This window comes from Notolepis coatsorum (genome assembly GCF_963971535.1).
Source record: "Notolepis coatsorum genome assembly, chromosome: 17".
Lineage (NCBI taxonomy): Eukaryota > Metazoa > Chordata > Actinopteri > Aulopiformes > Paralepididae > Notolepis > Notolepis coatsorum.
Genome location: NC_140181.1, coordinates 54,264,887 through 54,289,570, shown reverse-complemented (window position 1 = coordinate 54,289,570; position 24,684 = coordinate 54,264,887). Strand labels below are relative to the sequence as shown.

Genomic DNA, 24,684 nt, shown 5'->3' with positions numbered 1-24,684 from the left:
TTGGATGAATCAGTCAAATGCACAGACGACTCGTTCGCGACAGTGTTAGCTGAAATTCTAGGTTCAGATACCCTCCCTACAACACAGACAGTGGACCATCGCTACAGAGTCGGCACCCGAGACTACAGCAGCAACAAAGAGAGGGTGATCATTGCTAGCCTACGTAAAACTGAAATAAGAGACACGATCATCAGGGATGCACGTAAGAAGTGGGGAAAACTGACACACAAAGGGAAACAAGTGTCGTTCTACGAAGATATGTGCAGGGAGGCTATAACTCTACGAGCCCGTTACAAGGATGTGATGCATCAGCTCTATGAGAAAAATCTCAGTCCTATCCTACGTTATCCAGCGAATCTCTCCATCGTGGAGGGAAATGGAAAAAGGTTCGGGCTCCGTTCGCCTGAAGTGGCCGAAGAATACATGAAGAAAATACAACGTGGATGACATTTTTTTTTTCTTTTTCTTTTTTTTATCTACGAAGGATAACTTTGCTATGGCTCGGACATCAAAAACGGCATCAAACAAGCTTTTGACAACATTGAGGTACAAATAGTTTAATACGAAACGCTAGACACTATATTTATAGATTCATGGTTTTGTGCAGGTCATGATCTGATGTCGACATTTTGGAACATTCTGGATGTTTTCGCGCTGTGTCATATTGGAATATACTGGAATACACTGGAATGACATAACTCTATGGCAGGAAGAAAGCCCTGGAACATAAACATCAGTTTTCCACAAGTCATGATCGGTGGCTAACTTTCTGTAATACACTGGACTTTTTCAATGAAGGCCCTGGAATAATAAGATAAGATAAGATACCCCAACCCCGACACAAACGGCTTTCCTCACCGACCGGAGCCGGCTATCCCGGGCCAACTTGAGATCCACGGCGCTACGGTATCGTTACGTTTAGAGGGGATTCTGACTTAGAGGCGTTCAGTCATAATCCCACAGATGGTAGCTTCGCACCAGTGGCTCCTCAGCCAAGCATTACTCCGACGGTCGGCGACGGCGCGGCATGGGCCCGACGCTCCAGCGCCATCCATTTTCAGGGCTAGTTGATTCGGCAGGTGAGTTATGGCCGGGAATATTTCCATGCGGAACGGAATCACGCGGCGCCCGTGGGACACTTTGCCGTTTCGGCGATTTTATTGACCCTTGTCGGCTTTCTTTTTCTAAGCGTTTCCGGGGCTACATGTGAATGGGGAATAGTTGCGGGACGCCGAGATGTACCCACGGTAGACATCTCGCGTGGATCCTATAATAGGCTCACTATATACAGCGTTTTCAAAATCACGCGAAACGGTCGGGGTCGCGAACCGACATTTTCCCCTCGTTTTCGATGCGGGAAGTGATTTAGGAAAAGATTCCCCGCGCCGAGGGGTACCCGTTGGGCAATAGTTTGGGCAATAGTTTCCCCGTGGGAGCCGTCGCAAAGTCGGCGAGTTTATTCCACACAGTCCCGATTCTGAGCATTTTCATGTGGCTGCCGGTGAGACGTCAGTCTTTATCCAGCTGTCTACCGCCGTGCTCGTTTGTCGACTCGGAACCGGGGGATCGCGGCACCGGCCACGAGACCTCACCCATGCAGAACGCGAGCCTCCCCTCGCCCAGCGGGAGCCGCACCCTTTACGTTCGACTACGACCTCAGATCAGACGAGACAACCCGCTGAATTTAAGCATATTACTAAGCGGAGGAAAAGAAACTAACCAGGATTCCCTCAGTAGCGGCGAGCGAAGAGGGAAGAGCCCAGCGCTGAATCCCCGCCCGCGGCGGGCGTGGGAAATGTGGCGTACAGAAGCGAGAGCCCGCTCGGGGCTCGCCTCCCCGCCTCACCGAGTAAGTGAGGAAACGATAAGAGTAGTGGTATTTCACCGGCGGCCGAGGCCTCCCACTTATTCTACACCTCTCATGTCTCTTCACAGTGCCAGACTAGAGTCAAGCTCAACAGGGTCTTCTTTCCCCGCTGATTTTGCCAAGCCCGTTCCCTTGGCTGTGGTTTCGCTAGATAGTAGGTAGGGACAGTGGGAATCTCGTTCATCCATTCATGCGCGTCACTAATTAGATGACGAGGCATTTGGCTAATTAGTGAGTAAGCGCAGCTAGCCCCGCCGCTCACGATCGCCCCGAAAGGCTTTGGGGAGAGCGACGTTTGACCCGTCTCACGCCCAGTATCGGCAGTCCGACATGGCGCTCGAGGGGAGGCCGGGACGGACACACATCGAGAGTCTCTAGAAAACGTGACTCTCGCCAGGTAACCCGCCCCAATCTGCTTCTTACCGATGGCCAGCCTATCTCCCCAACTGTAGGGTCGAGGCATTTGGCTACCTTAAGAGAGTCATAGTTACTCCCGCCGTTTACTGCAAGACACAATACATTCTCCAGAATAGATTATGTTTTTGCATCCCCTAGACTATTTGATAACTATGACGTGGAAATGGTACCCAATGCAGATCAGATCACTGTTATTTACTCCTAAAAGGATCATTTGGTATACTGTCATCCCGAGCCCCAAGATGGAGATTTAACTCGATATTGCTGAAAAATAAGGAATTCAATACACAATTCAAAGAAGCTCTTGTTGAATTCCTGCTGGAGAATGCGCAATCGGTACAGGACCCCAGAATATTATGGATGTCGGTAAAGGGATTTATCAAGGATTTCACCGGGGTCTTTTCCTCCAAAATACGCAAGAATCGTTGTTCAAAACTGGCAGAGCTGGAAACGCTTTACTCTACGTTATTTTCCTCTTTACAATACAACTACTCAGTGCGATTGGAATCTAAAATTAATGTGTTAAAAAAAGAGATTAATGCCATTTTAAAACAACAATCTGAAGTTCAAATACGTAGCACAAGACAACAGTATTACTTTCATGGTTCTAGACCAAGTCACCTACTAGCTATGCAGATACGAGCCAACGCAAAATTTGCAGATATCCCTACTATTAAGGCACAGCAAGGACTTGTTACAGACCCTAAAAGAATCAACGAGACATTCAAAACGTTTTACTCCAACATGTACAAATCAGAAATGGCCTTCGATCAAAACAAAATGGACATATATCTTAATCAAATTAACCTTCCTAAACTATCAGAGGATGACGCTAAACAGTTAGAAACACCCATCACACTAGATGAACTTAGGGAGGCTATATCTGAAATGCAAAGTGGTAGGGCTCCTGGAAGGGACGGTATCCCACCAGAAATGTACCTCTCATGCTGGGATGTAATTGGACCCCTATTACTTAATATGATTTTATACTCAATCAAGGAGGGGAATTTCCATAAGATCGACAATATTGCACTCATAACATTCCTCCTTAAAAAAGACAAAGACCCCACCGATTGCGGTAGTTATAGACCCTTGAGCCTCCTCGGAACCGATATCAAGCTGTATTCCAAGGTATTAGCCATCAGACTTCAAAGGCATATGGCGTCTTTAGTTCATCCTGATCAGACTGGCTTCATAAGAGGCCGCTTGATCACGGATAATATAAGACGGTTATTACATGTGCTAGATGCCAGCAAGGATGACACCCCACCTATAGCGATGCTGTCCCTGGATGCGATGAAAGCCTTTGATAGGTTGGAATGGTCTTATTTATGGGCAGTACTAGAAAGGATGGGGTTAGGAAAAGGATTCATTGATATGATAAAAGTATTATACAAAGACCCATCGGCCATGATTACAACAGGTATAATCACCTCCGAAATCTTTCCGGTATCGCACTCTTCCAGACAGGGTTGCCCTCTTAGTCCCGGACTATTCACTTTATCATTAGAGCCTTTAGCACAATATATAAGACAATCCCAATCCATAGAACCAATCGCAATTAAGGGCACACAACATCATATTAGTTTATATGCGGACGACGTAATATTGTTCATGCAAAACCCTACCACCTCAATGCCTCATCTTCTCAAGTTGATTGATGACTTTGGCAATCTATCGGGATTTAGGATAAATTGGCCAGAGTCGGCCTTCCTACCACTTAATGACCCTGCAAAGAATATACTCCTTCCAGAAAAAATACCAATGGTAAAACACTTCAGATGTTTAGGAGTTGAGGTATTCCCTACTATAAGCCAAACGGTGAAGTACAATTACACAAAATTCCAAGATAAGATCAAATACGACTTAGACAGGTGGTCCAAACTTAAAAACTCAGTACAGGCACGAGTATCAATAGTTAAGATGGATGTTTTACCTAGAATCAACTTCATTAGCTCAATCTTACCGTTATCCCCTCCTGATGGTTACTGGAAAAAATTACACTCCACCGCATATACATTTATTTGGAATAACAAATCTCCACGAATAAAAAGATCCACCGCACAGAGAAACAAAGCCGACGGCTTTTAAAGCGTACTCTTTAAGACCACTGACAACCTGGTTTGACTCCCAAGCATCTGTATCCTGGAGAAACTTAGAAGAAAATATAGTAGCACCACATAGACTGCAGGACATAGTATACACCATATTATCAATTAAGCAATGCGAATTGAAATTTGGCCCCCTTATTACACATGTGATCCGGATATGGCGTGAAACACAAAAAAAATATTCTAACCAACATAAATGGCATAGCCATACTCCCATATTCAATAACAATGCACTCCTTATTGGAAAACGACCTATCAGAAAGCCCAAATGGGAAAAGCAGGGCATACACACATTGGGAGATGTTTTCAACAAACAGGTTTTTGTAGCTATCAAGATATACATAACAAATTTAACCTCACCAGTTCCACATATTATTTTTACGCACAGTTATTGGATTGTTTGAAGGCTCATGGAGTCCCATTAAGGATACCAATTGAGCACCACAGATATCACAAATTCTTCTATGAAAGAGAGACATCGAGAGGCTTCATATCTGATTTTTATCATCACTTACTAACGTCTTCGTATGGAATCCTTCCCCTAGACTCAGTCTGGAGGAGGGATATACCAGACTTGGAAATAGATTTTGATTGGCAAGAAGTCTGGGCAAACGTTCGAATTGCGTCACGCAACCCGGACCATCAACAAATTAATCTTAATTATATTCATAGGACATACCTGACTCCTATAAGATTGAACAGAATGGGACTTAAACAAGATTCTCTATGTTCCTTATGTACAAATGGGGATGAGGGTACATTTATGCACATGTATTGGGATTGCCCACCGGTTAAGATATTGTATTAGATAGCAAGTATTAGGTATATATCTCGTAAACTACATTTATATTGATTCAAATGGTGATTTACATTGGATGTTTACTGTTAATGCTTGTGTGTCTAATTTTATGTTATGTTTTAAAAAAAAGAAAAAAAAAAGAAAAAGAAAAAAGACAAAAAAAGGAAACATCATTCAGTGTCACAATGTCAGAGGAGCAGGTAGCCCCTTTCGTGACTGTGATGCACTCTGACTTTGTTTTCTCGTGATATGATCCCGTTATCACGAGAAAACAAATTAAATTAACTTGTTATCACGGGAAAACGGAGTAAATAAAATGTATGAATGTACGGCTTCTTAGGGCTTCCGTAGAAGACACATCTACATGCCTGCTTGTTTGTTTAAATTTTTAATTTATCTGTGTTGTGTCTGTGTTGTGTCTCAACCAAGATCACACATTGAGAAACAGTTTGGTCAAAAACAATACAATATCTAATGTAAGGATGGCACATATAAAACATCTATCCACATGCACGCACGCACACACACACACACACACACACACACACACACACACACACACACACACACACACACACACACACACACACACACACACACACACACACACACACCTACACACACAACACACACAACACACATACACGCACACACACACTGAGTAAAAAAGTGGTGTCTGAACAGTGGTATTGCAGTTCAGACAGCATTATTAACGTTAGGTTATGACTATAACCAAGTTCTGTTAGTTAGGGGCGATGCTTGGCATCGCTACTGCACTATCTCGCGTACGTGCACGCGTACTGAATAAACCACAAATGTACCTCTAATACCAGTATTAGTCTGACCACACCCCTCATCAGCTTACCTTCATAAGCAGGTGTGTGGTCACCTGCTCTCCTCCTTCCCAAGCTTTCACCACAAGGTGAGGACAAGGGCTGCAGCGGCCGTCCGATGCCAAGCATCGCCCCTAACTAACAGAACTTGGTTATAGTCATAACCTAACGTTCTGTATCGTTAGTGGCTTAGCTTGGCATCGCTACTGCACAAGGGAGGCCAAGCGGAGCCACTTGGCTGACAAATACACCCCGCTGACAGCCCCCCAAAACCATCAGAACAGGGAGGGCCGAGCCCCCCCGACCCCCCCTAATGGAGGGTAGCCCCCCTATTAGGGACGTCACGGGAGGGCGACGGACCCGACCGTGCGAAGAGGCACTCAAGCAACTCAACGCACAGGGTGAGCAGACCGTGGCTCGACCCCACGACTACACACACGCACAACCCGCATGCCACCCGGGAACGAACGGAGGAACAACCTCGTTACTGCCCCCAGAATCACGGGGTCAAGGGCAAACCCAACCCCGTGGCAAGGCCGTAGCAGCGGAGCACGAAGGAAGACCCAGACCCACCAAAAGGACTGGACTCCCTAGAATGGGGGCCCGGAGAAGTCCATGATGCCAGCATCAAGACCCCACCAGGTGGGCACGTAGTGCCCCGCCCCCCACATCGCCAGCGTATTCGGACAAAGGCCCCTCAGTTACTGCACCTGGTATTCCCAGGCGGAACCAACCAGGCCAGAACCTGCCCAGCTTCCGAGATCGGACGAGATCGGGCGCGTTCAGGTCGGTATGGCCGTAAGCCGAGCGGGCCCCGTCCCCCCAATAGCACACCGCCTGGCACACTGACCCTGCAGAATAGGCAGTCAGCATGGCCGTAAGCACACAAAAAGGTTAACCAACGGAAGCAGGCAGCGCACCGGGGAAAAACCAGGCAACAGGCTGTTAACCCTAGCCTGGAGACTGCGGACGAGACAGGCGCCAGAGGGGACAGCTGAACACAGCCGCCCCGGCGGAAGGAGCGTAAGCTGGCGGTGTTGCATGACCAAGCCTCCATTTAACAACCCCCACCCAGAGGGGTCGAGGCAGAGAAGGCTGACACGATTGGCAGACGTCATGAACGTGCAGGGGCACCCTCAAACGGTGAACCCGGGAGTTGACACTGCTCCAACACACCAGGGAATCAACCACCTCGGTGTTACCCAATGCGGTGGTTGTTCCTATAACCCCTCAAGAAAAAACTCCAAAACACACCTGCGGGTATACACCGGCTATACCGCAGTACAAGTGTTTCAGTTTCCAAAAAGGGTTAACCCAGGCCTACGGGTCGCAAACATCACTTCGGACCGGGCCTGGCGGTACGGGAAGCACAGGGTCACCAGAGGAGGTCAAAAAACCACCCCCACAGGCCCCTCTTCGCCATGCGTGAGAGAGGAGCGAAAAATAATGGAGAACCAGCCCCTAAGCACACCGTACCTGGTATTCCCCGGCGGTCCCCCAACCAAGTACTAACCAGGACCAACCTGTGTAGCGGCCGAGATCCGACGAGATCGAGCGCGTACAGAATGGCATGGCTGTAAGCCATGACGACAGTGCTGAGTAAAAACATACCCAACCAGGGTCTCCATAGCGCTTAACCCTGTGACACCCAGACCGACCTGGCATTTTTCCCCCTGAAAAAAGCCCAAGTCCCTCAGGGTACCAGAACAGCAGATCTGCATCCCCGGCGGACAACGGGTTCAACTGATCTGGACCAGCGTGACCAGAACCAGTCCCGTGCCCTAACCACGCCGACATGCCTACTCCAGGAGAAGGGCAGATATGCGTGTTGATCTTAACATGAAAAGAAGGCGCCACCCAGACGTTCGGACGAACCGCGCCTGGTGGCCCACCCCAAGGGCGTGAGACCCCACTACATATGTTCAGATCCATCCCGTCATCATCCCCCAGACATGAACGAGAATCCGTCGACAACCCACCCAGGTCATGGGATGTGGTCGCCGGAAGAGGAAAAACCCCTATCTCAGTTGCTTTATAAAAACGCTGTTTCAACCACAAGCAACCAAGGCGTGCCAGTCAATCGCCTGTTTACAGCGAGCTAGCACTATACGTGCGTCGGGACACACCCCCATCAATGAACAGGCTATTTAGACCTGTCATTGAATCCCCAAGGCGCCCAGGGGAACGACAAGAGGGGTGTGACACTCCCTAACTCCAACACTTCTGGAATAGAAAGAAGGAAGCATCAACAGTATGTATCCCAGTCTACACAGCCGGGGTAAAAAATGTTCACATTTTTACATCCCACCACCCTCCCATAGGAAAGAGACGGGGATCCCCAGAGAGACTTCCCACGCGAGCTGTACAGATTGAAAAGAATATATTGCACCTTGAGCCATGTAAAAAACTGGTTTTAGGGCCTCCGGGGAAGAGGCACCGAACCCATACACACTCAATAAACGAATTGAATCGAATATACATACAATAGAAAAGGACCCTTCTAGAGGGTCCACTCACTTTGACAATCTGAGGAGGAAGGCTCTGTACTCTGATGGAGGCTTCCTCACATGGAAGAAGGAGTCCGAACTCACAGAAGGCCTGAGTAGGCGCTTGGTGAGGAGGAGCCCTGACCACCCCCCCTGAAAACAGATCCATCACATGGACCTGAACAGCACACGGAAGTCCTACCAACAGAGACGCGCACGGTGACGTACTCTATGGCGGGGTAATTCCTGCGGTGCACACGCCCAATATACCAGGCCGTGGGACCAGGAACTCCCTCCCCCCCCCCCCCCCCCCCCCCCCCCCCCCCCCCCCCCCCCCCCCCCGTAACGTGCCGAACCGCCACGTGACGGGAACCTTGAAGGACAGGGGGTGTACCCCTGACCGACAGAACAATGGGGAGAGGAAAGGTTACCAGTTCACCCCTTTACGACCCCACACCCATGATACGACGTAACGACAAAAAGAGAATATGACACAGTCATAGTCAGCTCTATGAAGCGTTTCACAGCTCCACACAGCGCACGAGCTAACCTGCTATCTGATTTTTACTAAGGAAAAACACAGAATAGAGAGGGCTCTAAGAACCCCGGTCCAACATACACATGTGCTTCTGTGGCCAGTACAACCCAGTTGTAGGTCACATGACACACACAACCCATCATCACCTACAAAAAATGGCAAAAACACTCAACAGAGGAACGCCGTTTTTTTCACAATGAGAGAATACATCATTCTTGATTAGTATCGACCACAGGCCTTGCTAAGCACACATGACAGCAACCAAACCAATTTCCCTTTAGGAAATAAGTTTCTCCAGCAGATTTAGCACAACCTCAGCAATCAAGCTGAGAGTTACATCGTATCCCTACCACACAAAAGACACAATTAATGCACAACATGTCTGATAGGAGGTGATAAAGTCCCCAGGGAACCGGGGGGGGAAACACAATCCTCCTATTTTACCCTCAATACGGCCAGTTAAACAGGAAAACCTGTTAATGTGTGAACTCACTGTTCATTGTCATCACAGTCTGAGAAAGAACATTCTTTTACTCACTCGTCACCAAGCATAGCTTCATAGGTTAGTTGCCTTAGTAGTGAGTACACGGTACACATAAACACCATGATGTTTCTCACACAACAACCAGATCAATACATCACGATCTGCACGGAGAAGCTAACTGCCAGTGACAAAAACAGCTCACACACAACCCGCAACGTATCCCAAATGTATTGCAACAACACACGTTCTGGGAAAAAACACCGTTATTCACAATACATTTAGCAAGGTAAAACCAGAAGACGTGTTATGAGGTCTGGCCAACCCCGTACCTACCCGGAACGCAGAACAGCGAAGTGCAGTCACAAGACACCGTAGAACACAGCCGTCCTGTGTTGTTCGATCCGGGCAGCGTCGCCGCTCCACCAGTCGCTACAGTCCTCTTTGTTGACGCAATCCCCGTCTAGGCTCAGGCAGGGTCGACGAACATCCCCTGTCAAGGATGACGTCGTGGTCAAGAGTGTAAAACATGTTAAAATCAAAGCACGTTCAACAGAATAGCATCAAGCTAACGGCTGCTCCAACCGTTCGGGTGCTATTGCTTCCGCTCGCGAGACGCCGATCTAACGACGCACGCGATCAGGAGCGAGCTCCCGGCGGCGCGCGAGAAGCTAAACTACCCCGCGCCAGGCCACCGACCGGCTAACCGTAAGCTATGAACATGTAAACAATGACATAACACTCACCCAGACAGGCCGCCGTTCTGAACCCTCCTCACTTTTTAAGAGAAAAGAGAAAACAAGACGTCAACACCGCTTCACAACGGTGACATTACCACGTCCGGCGGAATCAGCACAGTACCAACTGGCCTGTATAGCTGACTTTGAACATGAATCTGCCGCTATCGCACATTACATGCACATATCCCCTCGTGAAGGAATACTCTCATTTGGATATGAAAGATGGGGTCTTAACACGGTGACAGAGAGAATCCACTCGTCCAGAACACACAGGGATCACCAGTGTCAATGGTCGCGGCCCACTAGTTAAAACTATAATGGTCGCCAGACCAAGGCCTTCTGTCGCCTAGACGGCTAAACAAAGGACCCTAGCCTGGGGCCGGTTTCCATAAACTTTGTCAAGTAGCCCCCATAGCACTAACAGACAAGTGGAGCCCGCCAGCAAACACTACTCACCCAACCTGGAACGCACCGCTCCTCACAACAGCGGCATGTCCGACAGTTCAGCTGTGGCCTGACAGGTTTCACCCCAACAAACACAGCAAGGAACTGCAGTTGAGAAGCATGCAGCGGCGTGCTCCCAATACGAAAACCGGTGGAGGGTTTGTAGAATGATCATCATCTTCTAGACACTCCAGTACGAAGACAATATCGCCGTATTTTCTCGAAAATAGTGAGAGAGAAAATAAAGATATGATGTCAACGTATCCTTGTTTCCCAAGCTGTTCCTAATCCAATTTCTTCCATCATGGTGTCAAGTGTGGGGATCTACCGAGGCACCTCTTCCTTGTGGTGAAAGCGAGAAGGAGGAGAGCAGGTGACCACACACCTGCTTATGAAGGTAAGCTGATGAGGGGTGTGGTCAGACTAATACTGGTATTAGAGGTACATTTGTGGTTTATTCAGTACGCGTGCACGTACGCGAGATAGTGCAGTAGCGATGCCAAGCTAAGCCACTAACGATACAGAACAGGCTTTAGGCTGGGCAGGTTCACTGAGCTTGGCTGCTCTTTTTAACCTTTATTTACTAGGGCAGGTTCGCTGAGCTTGGCTGCGCTTTTTAACCTTTATTTACTAGGGTAGGTTCTCTAACAGTCTTATACTGTTAGCCACTCACAATAAAAAGTAAAGTGTATATTTGTCCATAATGAAAGTATATTTTTTGTTTATTTAGTGTGTTAAAAGTATATCAACCCAACCCATATATACCTTTATGAGAGTATACTTGCAATCTATTTTTGGTATTTCTTAAGTGCTTTCATGTACTAATTCAAAGCACATGTTTAGTGTGATAGTTATTCATACATAAAGTATAATCTAAGTTGTACTCTAAATTAAGTTGTACTTTAGTAAACATATTCAAAGTGTACACTTTTAAGTACAACTTTTAACACAATAAGTACAACTTGTACTACTACTTTCAAAAAATATACTTAAGTATACTTTTGGGGGGGGGGGGGGTTACAGTAAGTGCCTTGCTCAAGGGCACTTCAACAGTGGAATGTTGTGGGAGGGTTCACTTCCCCAGCCCCAGGTTGTTTAATCCAAATGTTTCCATGTTCTTTGTTCCCTGTTGTGTTCAGATTGTGATCGTGCAGTTTGGAGGGAAGCCGTTCAGCTGTGCACCTCTCAGCGTGGAGCAGTGGCTGTGGTGTCTGTTCGTGGGACTAGGGGAGCTACTGTGGGGACAGGTGAGGTGTCTGTTCGTGGGACTAGGGGAGCTACTGTGGGGACAGGTGAGGTGTCTGTTTGTGGGACTAGGGGAGCTACTGTGGGGACAGGTGAGGTGTCTGTTCGTGGGACTAGGGGAGCTACTGTGGGGACAGGTGAGGTGTCTGTTCGTGGGACTAGGGGAGCTACTGTGGGGACAGGTGAGGTGTCTGTTTGTGGGACTAGGGGAGCTACTGTGGGGACAGGTGAGGTGTCTGTTCGTGGGACTAGGGGAGCTACTGTGGGGACAGGTGAGGTGTCTGTTTGTGGGACTAGGGGAGCTACTGTGGGGACAGGTGAGGTGTCTGTTCGTGGGACTAGGGGAGCTACTGTGGGGACAGGTGAGGTGTCTGTTCGTGGGACTAGGGGAGCTACTGTGGGGACAGGTGAGGTGTCTGTTCGTGGGACTAGGGGAGCTACTGTGGGGACAGGTGAGGTGTCTGTTCGTGGGACTAGGGGAGCTACTGTGGGGACAGGTGAGGTGTCTGTTCGTGGGACTAGGGGAGCTACTGTGGGGACAGGTGAGGTGTCTGTTCGTGGGACTAGGGGAGCTACTGTGGGGACAGGTGAGGTGTCTGTTCGTGGGACTAGGGGAGCTACTGTGGGGACAGGTGAGGTGTCTGTTCGTGGGACTAGGGGAGCTACTCTGGGGACAGGTGAGTTTCATCCTGTGAAAAATGAACATGGTTTCATCTAATATCATAGAGACAGAGTCATACTATACGACCTCCGGGGAAACACTCAGCGCAGCAACAAAGCGGGGAAACCTAACAAACGGGGGTTCCAAGGGGTCCCCAGAAAAAATGGGGAATAGATTCATTGTACTTATTCATATTAATTCACTAGAAGTTAAAGCCCAATGGGAAGATATATAAGAGTGACCATTATGATCATAAGTTGTATGTATGGAATTCTGGACTTCATATATAACCAAAATCTTCTCAGATAGCAGTCCCTGAGACAAATTCTTCTCAACTGGGGGTTCGAAACCTAATGTGTATCAGTTTGGGGTCCTTGACACGACAGAGGTTGAGAACCACTGATGTAATGCATGGAGTATATACTATGGTTAATAATAGTAATAACCCCTCCCCCCCCCCCCCCCCCCCCCCCCACCCCCGATCCTAAAGACTTTCTCTATGGCCGTAGCCTCTGGTGAAAAGTAAGATTGGCCACAATAATCTTTCTACACACCACCAACAGTTGCAAAGCAGTAGCATATATTTGATTTAAAATGGACATAGTGTTGTCTTGAATGAGTCCCTAGAGAAAAAAAAATCTCAAAACAAAAAATACACGACTCTATTGTTTTGTAAATGTACCTCGTCACTGCTACTAGCAGGTCGTTATTGATCAGGATGTCTCCTCTTGAGGAACAAAATGTTGTTTATGCACTCTGTATGGTTTGAACAAGTCCGTTTATTTTATATAGTGGTCGGCCGATATATCTGGCCGATATTGGCAGTTTTTATATCGGTATCAGCCGATATAGAATTTAGATATCGGCCCGCTGACATTACCATCATTTGCAGGCAAAATTTGTATGCTAGAGCGATAATGATGATATCATATAAACTATCAACCACAAGGAATCCATTGATATTAGAGTCAATCTATTGTGTTTGCACAAGTACACAGTACAACAAAGTTAAGTTGCATGGATCCATGGCCGTATGACTTTGTATTCTGTATATCTCCCAGCCCTATGATGTTTATCAACTGATTTCACTGCAGTTTGAGTTTGAGTTTTGTGTTTGTGTTTGATCGTGTGACGTGGTGAGGAAATAACCTCCCCTTCACGTGGCGGTGTGACAGGTCATCACCTCTGTACCTACAAGCCACCTGAAGTGTCTGCACGAGGCGGAGCGTGCGCCGGGCGCGGACGAGATGATTGACGAGGGCTTCGACGATGACGAGGACGAGATAGACCACGCAGAGCGAGAGCTCCGCCGAGGACAGATCTTGTGGTTTCGAGGGCTCAATCGCATTCAGACTCAGGTATTGTATGGTTGGGACTGTTTTATTACCAACCAAACTGGAATGCGTCGGCCATGCAGACAATGTCAAACTTGATCTATAGTGAAATCAAATCATATGGAAAGGAGAGCGTTTGGGCTTTGTATAGTTCAGAACTGCAGTGAGTGTGTTTACATACACATTCATATTTGGAAGCTAGGATAGTATAATATAGTATAATATCCCAGACAATATTATTATTATATTATACAGTGTGATTCAATGTAAACAAGTGATTAATGGAATATATAATGAAGCTTTTTGGCTTCATTATTTAGCAAGGTTTTTTGGAACCATAGCTCCAGATAGTTAGCCACAATGCAAAGTCAATGGGGTCGAGCTCCTGACTGAGGACTGAAATATGGAACTGAAATCTACTCCATAGTGAGTGCACACAAAGTCAATTTCAATTGTCTTTAGTCAGCTTGTACAGACAGGAGCTCGACTCCATTGACTTTGCATTGGTTTGTGGCTAACAATCCAGAGCTAGTATGAGGAACAGCATGGATTGTGCTGAGAAAGGACTCTAACAACCAAGATCATTGGTTAGTAGCAAAAACGGCTAGGGTTCCAAAAATCTGAACTATCCCTTTAACTGTACCACTAGTCTGAACACAGCATTAATTATCTAGGATATAGAATTATACCAGGATGTTAGCTTGTATCCAGAGTATGTAAACATACTCATTGTAAAATTGCCATATTAACTTGGGGTAATCTGTTACCTTAGCCTCAATGCTCATTGCATGATGTGTCCAATGAGAAATCTCTGAATAGAATATCTTTTTAACTTGCTTTAACTTTTATTGCATTCTCTTTCTACAAATGAGTGCCTTAATTCCACCTTAACATGTCTTTCCTTTGTTTCCTGAAGTATTTTGATCAATAAGGAAACACTTGAACAAATACATATATTTTACCCGTTCTATGTTTTCTATTGAATGCTGATGATACAGTGCTGATATACTTCAGTCACTCACAGGGACAAATACATGGTTTCTATGTAACAGATGTGAACACATGCTCATCAACTTGATCATTTGAATGAATAAAGACTATTACAACTATTATTATTACTACTACTACTACTACTACTACTACTACTACTACTACTACTACTACTACTACTACTACTACTACTACTACTACTACTACTACTACTACTACAACTATTGCTACTACTACTACTACTACTACTACTACTACTACTACTACTACTACTACTACTACTACTACTACTACTACTACTACTACTACTGCTACTGTTACTACTAATGGTAAATGGCTGCATTTATATAGCGCTCTTATCCAAAGCGCTTTACAATTTGTTCCTCGCATTTTACCCATTCACTCACACATTCACACACCGACGGCGGAGGCAACCATGCAAGGTGCCAACCTGCTCATTATACTACTACTACTACTACTACTACTACTACTACTACTACTACTACTACTACTACTACTACTACTACTACTACTACTACTACTACTACTACTACTACTACTACTACTACTAATAATAATAATAATAATAATAATAATAATAATAATAAACATTTTCTGGTGTTCAATTTCAGTCTAGTTTTAGTCAAATAAAAGGAAATGTGGCCATAATCTTCATTGAAACACTGGTTTGATTGTGGCAAACACTAGTCCTGTGCCTTTTCCCCATTTCTCTTACCATTCTCTTTCTTGTAGGCTGTAAACCAGGAATACTGTAAAATACCTTTTTAATAAAACTGTAGCTGTGACTCAGGTGTGTAATAACATTACCAAAGTGCCCAGGCATAGCTATTCAAAGTGGTACGACCACACACACACACACACACACACACACACACACACACACACACACACACACACACACACACACAGACACAGACACCACACACACACACACACACACACACACACACACACACACACACACACACACACACACACACACACACACACACACACACACACACACACACACACACACACACACACACACACACACACACACACACACACAAAGAGAGATTCGTAGAAAGTTAGGTTATTTGAAGTGGTTATGGTGAATGGGCAAAAGCCTAAAAAACTAAAACAAACAAACTAAAACATTTCAGGTGGGAAAACTCCCTCCCTTTTTCTTTTACAAAAAGAAATTCTCAAATTATTGCCTCCAAAGTTAAACTTTCTTTCCCGCAATCACCTCTCAATTTCTAGTCCACAAATATAAGACGACTGCACTTTTCCAGGTGTAATCGTCGGCAAATAACATCATCTTGTATTCAGGTCAATACAGTAATAAAAGGAATAATCTGAATCAGTTTTGTTGTTTATTTTAATTTTTTATTTATCCTTTATTTATCCAGGAATGTCCCATTGAGATACAAGATCTCTTCTTCCAGGGAGTCCTGACCAACACGGCACACAACAAGTTTCAACATAAAACAGGGCATTAAACAAAAAACATACAATTCAAATATAAATACAGAAGGTCATTTGTGCAGTGGCAAGGAGCATAATCACATCAACAATAGCATCAGGTAAAACAGTTACATGTTTCATAAAGGGCCAATCGTAGCATACCTTTAAAAGCATTCACAGTAGGAAGTGCCTGTAGACAAAGTTTTACTTGCAACGTATTCCATAAAAAGGGAGCATAGTGGGAGAATGCAGCTTTAATGCAGTTCTGTATCGTTAGTGGCTTAGCTTGGCATCACTACTGCACTATCTCGCGTACGTGCACGCGTACTGAATAAACCACAAATGTACCTCTAATACCAGTATTAGTCTGACCACACCCCTCATCAGCTTACCTTCAAAAGCAGGTGTGTGGTCACCTGCTCTCCTCCTTCTCGCTTTCACCACAAGGAAGAGGTGCCTCGGTAGATCCCCACACTTGACACCATGATGGAAGAAATTGGATTAGGAACAGCTTGGGAAACAAGGATACGTTGACATCATATCTTTATTTTCTCTCTCACTATTTTCGAGAAAATACGGCGATATTGTCTTCGTACTGGAGTGTCTAGAAGATGATGATCATTCTAAAAACCCTCCACCGGTTTTCGTATTGGGAGCACGCCGCTGCATGCTTCTCAACTGCAGTTCCTTGCTGTGTTTGTTGGGGTGAAACCTGTCAGGCCACAGCTGAACTGTCGGACATGCCGCTGTTGTGAGAAGCGGTGCGTTCCAGGTTGGGTGAGTAGTGTTTGCTGGCGGGCTCCACTTGTCTGTTAGTGCTATGGGGGCTACTTGACAAAGTTTATGGAAACCGGCCCCAGGCTAGGGTCCTTTGTTTAGCCGCCTAGGCGACAGAAGGCCTTGGTCTGGAGACCATTATAGTTTTAACTAGTGGGCCGCGACCATTGACACTGGTGATCCCTGTGTGTTCTGGACGAGTGGATTCTCTCTGTCACCGTGTTAAGACCCCATCTTTCATATCCAAATGAGAGTATTCCTTCACGAGGGGATATGTGCATGTAATGTGCGATAGCGGCAGATTCATGTTCGAAGTCAGCTACACAGGCCAGTTGGTACTGTGCTGATTCCGCCGGATGTTCACCGTTGTGAAGCGGTGTTGACGTCTTGTTTTCTCTTTTCTCTTAAAAAGTGAGGAGAGGTTCAGAACGGCGGCCTGTCTGGGTGAGTGTTATGTCATTGTTTACATGTTCATAGCTTACGGTTAGCCAGTCAGCTGTTAACTGCTGCGTTAGCCTGCTGGATCGCTGCATGGCCTGCTTAAGGCCTACTGTTAGCCAGTCAGCTGTTAGCTGCGGGGCTAGCATGTCGTGGTCGCTGGGTAAACGTTAGCTTGCTGCTAGGGCCATGGCTGGCGCGGGGTAGCTTAGCTTCTCGCGCGCCGCCGGAGCTCGCTTCTGATCGCCGTTGGCTTGATGCTATTCTGTTGAACGTGCTTTGATTTTAACATGTTTTACACTCTTGACCGCGACGTCATCCTTGACAGGGGATGTTTCGTCGACCCTGCCCTGAGCCTGGACGGGGATTGCGTCAACAAAGAGGACTGTAGCGACTGGTTGGAGCGGCGACGCTGCCCGGATCGAACAACACAGGTCGGCTGTGTTCTACGGTGTCTTGTGACTGCACTTCGCTGATCTGCGTTCCGGGTAGGTACGGGGTTGGCCAGACCTCATAACACGTCTTCTGGTTTTACTTTGCTAAATGTATTGTGAATAACGGTGTTTTTTCCCAAAACGTGTGTTGTTGCAATGCATTTAGGGTACGTTGCGGGTTATGTGTGAGCTGTTTTTGTCACTGGCAGTTAGCTTCTCCGTGCAGATCGTGATGTATTGATCTGGTTGTTGTGTGAGAAACATCATGGTGTTTATGTGTACCGTGTACTCACTACTAAGGCAACTAACCTATGAAGCTATGCTTGGTGACAAGTGAGTAAAAGAATGTTCTTTCTCAGACTGTAATGACAATGAACAGTGTGTTCACACATTAACAGGTTTTCCTGTTTTAACTGGCCGTATTGAGGGTAAAATAGGAGGATTGTGTTTTCCCCCCCGGTTCCCTGGGGACTTTATCACCTCCTATCAGACATGTTGTGCATTAATTGTGTCTTTTGTGTGGTAGGGATACGGTGTAACTCTTAGCTTGATTGCTGAGGTTGTGCTAAATCTGCTGGAGAAACTTATTTCCTAAAGGGAAATTGGTTTGGTTGCTGTCATGTGTGCTTAGCAAGGCCTGTGGTCGATACTAATCGAGAATGATGTATTCTCTCATTGTGAAAAAAAACGGCGTTCCTCTGTTGAGTGTTTTTGCCATTTTTTGTAGGTGATGATGGGTTGTGTGTGTCATGTGACCTACAACTGGGTTGTACTGGCCACAGAAGCACATGTGTATGTTGGACCGGGGTTCTTAGAGCCCTCTCTATTCTGTGTTTTTCCTTAGTAAAAATCAGATAGCAGGTTAGCTCATGCGCTGTGTGGAGCTGTGAAACGCTTCATAGAGCTGACTATGACTGTGTCATATTCTCTTTTTGTCGTTACGTCGTATCATGGGTGTGGGGTCGTAAAGGGGTGAACTGGTAACCTTTCCTCTCCCCATTGTTCTGTCGGTCAGGGGTACACCCCCTGTCCTTCAAGGTTCCCGTCACGTGGCGGTTCGGCACGTTACGGGGGGGGGGGGGGGGGGGAGGGAGTTCCTGGTCCCACGGCCTGGTATATTGGGCGTGTGCACCGCAGGAATTCCCCCGCCATAGAGTACGTCACCGTGCGCGTCTCTGTTGGTAGGACTTCCGTGTGCTGTTCAGGTCCATGTGATGGATCTGTTTTCAGGGGGGGTGGTCAGGGCTCCTCCTCACCAAGCGCCTATTCAGGCCTTCTGTGAGTTCGGACTCCTTCTTCCATGTGAGGAAGCCTCCATCAGAGTACAGAGCCTTCCTCCTCAGATTGTCAAAGTGAGTGGACCCTCTAGAAGGGTCCTTTTCTATTGTATGTATATTCGATTCAATTCGTTTGTTGAGTGTGTATGGGTTCAGTGCCTCTTCCCCGGAGGCCCTAAAACCAGTTTTTTACATGGCTCAAGGTGCAATATATTCTTTTCAATCTGTACAGCTCGCGTGGGAAGTCTCTCTGGGGATCCCCGTCTCTTTCCTATGGGAGGGTGGTGGGATGTAAAAATGTGAACATTTTTTACCCCGGCTGTGTAGACTGGGATACATACTGTTGATGCTTCCTTCTTTCTATTCCAGAAGTGTTGGAGTTAGGGAGTGTCACACCCCTCTTGTCGTTCCCCTGGGCGCCTTGGGGATTCAATGACAGGTCTAAATAGCCTGTTCATTGATGGGGGTGTGTCCCGACGCACGTATAGTGCTAGCTCGCTGTAAACAGGCGATTGGCTGGCACGCCTTGGTTGCTTGTGGTTGAAACAGCGTTTTTATAAAGCAACTGAGATGGGGGGTTTTCCTCTTCCGACGACCACATCCCATGACCTGGGTGGGTTGTCGACGGATTCTCGTTCATGTCTGGGGGATGATGACGGGATGGATCTGAACATATGTAGTGGGGTCTCACGCCCTTGGGGTGGGCCACCAGGCGCGGTTCGTCCGAACGTCTGGGTGGCGCCTTCTTTTCATGTTAAGATCAACACGCATATCTGCCCTTCTCCTGGAGTAGGCATGTCGGCGTGGTTAGGGCACGGGACTGGTTCTGGTCACGCTGGTCCAGATCAGTTGAACCCGTTGTCCGCCGGGGATGCAGATCTGCTGTTCTGGTACCCTGAGGGACTTGGGCTTTTTTCAGGGGGAAAAATGCCAGGTCGGTCTGGGTGTCACAGGGTTAAGCGCTATGGAGACCCTGGTTGGGTATGTTTTTACTCAGCACTGTCGTCATGGCTTACAGCCATGCCATTCTGTACGCGCTCGATCTCGTCGGATCTCGGCCGCTACACAGGTTGGTCCTGGTTAGTACTTGGTTGGGAGACCGCCGGGGAATACCAGGTACGGTGTGCTTAGGGGCTGGTTCTCCATTATTTTTCGCTCCTCTCTCACGCATGGCGAAGAGGGGCCTGTGGGGGTGGTTTTTTGACCTCCTCTGGTGACCCTGTGCTTCCCGTACCGCCAGGCCCGGTCCGAAGTGATGTTTGCGACCCGTAGGCCTGGGTTAACCCTTTTTGGAAACTGAAACACTTGTACTGCGGTATAGCCGGTGTATGCCCGCAGGTGTGTTTTGGAGTTTTTTCTTGAGGGGTTATAGGAACAACCACCGCATTGGGTAACACCGAGGTGGTTGATTCCCTGGTGTGTTGGAGCAGTGTCAACTCCCGGGTTCACCATTTGAGGGTGCCCCTGCACGTTCATGACGTCTGCCAATCGTGTCAGCCTTCTCTGCCTCGACCCCTCTGGGTGGGGGTTTTTAAATGGAGGCTTGGTCATGCAACACCGCCAGCTTACGCTCCTTCCGCCGGGGCGGCTGTGTTCAGCTGTCCCCTCTGGCGCCTGTCTCGTCCGCAGTCTCCAGGCTAGGGTTAACAGCCTGTTGCCTGGTTTTTCCCCGGTGCGCTGCCTGCTTCCGTTGGTTAACCTTTTTGTGTGCTTACGGCCATGCTGACTGCCTGTTCTGCAGGGTCAGTGTGCCAGGCGGTGTACTATTGGGGGGACGGGGCCCGCTCGGCTTACGGCCATACCAACCTGAACACGCCCGATCTCGTCCGATCTCGGAAGCTAAGCAGGTTCTGGCCTGGTTAGTACTTGGATGGGATTCCGCCTGGGAATACCAGGTGCAGTAACTGAGGGGCCTTTGTCCGAATACGCTGGCGATGTGGGGGGCGGGGCACTACGTGCCCACCTGGTGGGGTCTTGATGCTGGCATCATGGACTTCTCCGGGCCCCCATTCCAGGGAGTCCAGTCCTTTTGGTGGGTCTGGGTCTTCCTTCGCGCTCCGCTGCTACGGCCTTGCCACGGGGTTGGGTTTGCCCTTGGCCCCGTGATTCTGGGGGCAGTGACGAGGTTGTTCCTCCGTTCGTTCCCGGGTGGCATGCGGGTTGTGCGTGTATGTAGTCGTGGGGTCAAGCCACGGTCTGCTCACCCTGTGCGTTAAGTTGCTTGAGTGCCTCTTCGCACGGTCGGGTCCGTCGCCTTCCCGTGAAGCCTCTAATAGGGGGGATACCCTCCATTAGGGGGGGTCGGGGGGGCTCGGCCCTCCCTGTTCTGATGGTTTTGGGGGGCTGTCAGCGGGGTGTATTTGTCAGCCAAGTGGCTCCGCTTGGCCTCCCTTGTGCAGTAGTGATGCCAAGCTAAGCCACTAACGATACAGAACGATAGGTTATGACTATAACCAAGTTCTGTTAGTTAGGGGCGATGCTTGGCATCAGACGGCCGCTGCAGCCCTTGTCCTCACCTTGTGGTGAAAGCTTGGGAAGGAGGAGAGCAGGTGACCACACACCTGCTTATGAAGGTAAGCTGATGAGGGGTGTGGTCAGACTAATACTGGTATTAGAGGTACATTTGTGGTTTATTCAGTACGCGTGCACGTACGCGAGATAGTGCAGTAGTGATGCCAAGCATCGCCCCTAACTAACAGAACTTGGTTATAGTCATAACCTATCGTTGTCACATCTTCACTTCCTGGTTCGGCATAGAGGAGTGAAAGTCTTTGTTCTTGGCTACTTGGCTATAAAGTTGTACTAAAAGAAGGCAATACAAATTTGATCAAAATGTAAAAGTTAGCAGCACTAATTTACAATAATAAGAGTTTTCCCACCTGAAATATTTTTTTCGTTTTGAAGACTTTTGCCCATTCACCATTTATTTTCTATGAAACCTTTAAACTTCATCATTTACAAGAATTGTGTGTGTGTCATACCACTTCTAGCTATGATACCTTCCACCGACTCCTGCTGTGCTCCTGCAGTGCCGATTCCGTATCACAGTGTGCCTGTAAATGTGTAATACCTCTCTCTTTCCTACAGATGGAGGTAGTGAGTACCTTCAAGAGAAGCGGTTCGTTTCAGGGCGCTGCTGTGGTGCGCCGCCGCTCGTCGGTGCTCAGCCAGCTCCATGACGTAACCAATATTTCTACTCCCACTCACGTAGTTCTCTCCACCGCCAATGACACCGGGGCGCCTGGGAGTGAGTTTCTGACGTCCATAAAAAAGATCATTAAAAAAAAACAAGGGTCCCACAACCACAATTATAAGAAATGAGCATGAGTGGAATAATTGTACCCGGATGTAGATATCCGTCCTGCAACTGCCATGAAACATCCACATCTAAAATGTGCAGGTGTTTGAATTGGTGGGTCTGGTTTGCACGCATGCATGTGTGTGATGAAGGATGACAGGCTTGAGCAATGTAATATGACCTGACTGGCTGCATTTGAGGTCTTCTGTTTGCACCTTTCTCTCCCTTTCTCTAAATTCTTTGTGAATGAGTGTATTTGTTCATTTGTCTCTATTAGCTCTAATTCCTTTCTTCACTACCTCACAATCTTAATCTATTGCCTTTTTTGCTGCTCTATTTTTGCCGGTCGATGCACTTAGTTACATTAAAAATAAATGCATCCCAGTATTTAAAGCAAGGGTCAAACTTTAAATTTTTTTTTTACATTTCTTACACACATATATATATATATATATTAGGGCTGTCAGTTTATCGCGTTAATTAGATTAATTAATTACCATTTGCATGTTCTTGGTATCTGATAGGGACATCTATGGATCTCAGGGAATGTATTCCCAGTGTCAGAAATACTGTGTCTGTTACTAGGCTTGAGTAAATTGTAATGAACCAAATGAGAATATCAATTAAATTTGTTTTATCTTTGACTGTGAATAACACCATGCTAAAATTTACCAGACCTGAAAAATCTAAGCAAATGAATAAATGGAAGATGATTAAACAGAAGGTTTTGTAGATACAGTACTGAATTCTGCCATGATTATAGAATATAGAATATCAGGCCTAAAATGGTTATGCGATTAAAACCTGACAGCACTAATATATATATATATATACATATCTTCACTGTATAAAGATACAGTAACACACGACGAAGCAGCATGCTCCATTCAGACAGATCAAGTTTGAACACACTGCTGAATACTAACAAATCCCAGAATTTGGAAACAAGTGGAAATGTATGTGACAATTTAGTTTTGAGGTCACATATTTCTTGGTAATTGTAAAGAAATGTCCTCATTAACAAACACTTTCAGTGAAATCCAGGGACATTGCTTTGGTCTTCCCAAAATTACTTAAAATGTTGTTGAATAAATTGCCAACACTATGGAATAAAATCGACATCTTTTGAAAACTATGATCCTCCGACTAGCAGTATTTAGCTATAGCTAGTTTAGACCACCCCAAATCAGCATTAATGGTTTGTTTATCACAGAGTCTGGTTAGCATGAAATGAGTGACTCCATTCACTTTACACGGAGCGGTTAGCATTAGCTAGCAGAAGGTTTAGTTTGTTTGGAACTCTCCAAGTTAATACAACGTATACATTTCCTAAAAGGAGAGAATCCCTTATCACAAACATGAGCACAGATAAATTGGATACTTATATTACGACAAAATATAAGTACGTTTTCTATGTTACCTCCAGACGCTCACGCATCAAAGTTTGTCAGACTCAACATCAACACGTCAGAATGCCATGGAAATTGCCATTGAAATCTTTTAATAATTTAGTTTTTTATGTATTCGAGTTTTACGTGTTACTCTTATCAAGGATCAAGGAGACCCCCCTGCCAAGTGAGTTATTTTGTCCTGGGCACAGGCCTCACGCACTGCGGCCCTGGTAACGCTGCTTGGATATTTAAGGTATTGTGAAGTGTGGATTTCAAGAGTCACCACATCAAAATGACATTATCAATCCTAGGGCGATCTTTTTTTAAACCGAAAAGAGTAGGGAAGGGCTCTCTGCTGACCTAAATATGGTGTGATGTATTGCATGATATACACACACCAATGTACTTGGATAATCTTTTTTATTTTTATGGGTAGAAAGGTAATGTACGATTTATAAAGTGCATTTGATAATGTTACAGCCCAATTAGTAAAGTACAAAGGATATTGCCTAGACATTTGTATTCATATTCCCAACATTTATCCCTAACCCATAGCACAGATACCAATCTCAAGTGGTCCTTTACAGATAAAAAAAAACTGAAATATGCAACAGTAAATGGAAAAGATTAGGCTACATGTGGCAATGCTGTTA

The 24,684-nt window shown here is 46.5% G+C and overlaps 1 protein-coding gene across 1 annotated transcript in view; it reads left to right on the top strand.

Annotated features, from left to right (window-relative positions):
* The window catches only part of atp2b3a (ATPase plasma membrane Ca2+ transporting 3a), a gene marked incomplete at both ends in the record, with an annotated part of 173,604 nt that overhangs the window by 136,605 nt on the left and 12,315 nt on the right, over positions 1-24,684 (top strand). Inside the window, 3 exons of the mRNA XM_084333459.1 lie at positions 11,856-11,963; positions 13,798-13,980; positions 22,430-22,522. Coding sequence (XP_084189585.1) covers positions 11,856-11,963; positions 13,798-13,980; positions 22,430-22,522 — 384 coding nt within the window. The remainder of the gene's footprint in view (positions 1-11,855; positions 11,964-13,797; positions 13,981-22,429; positions 22,523-24,684) is intronic.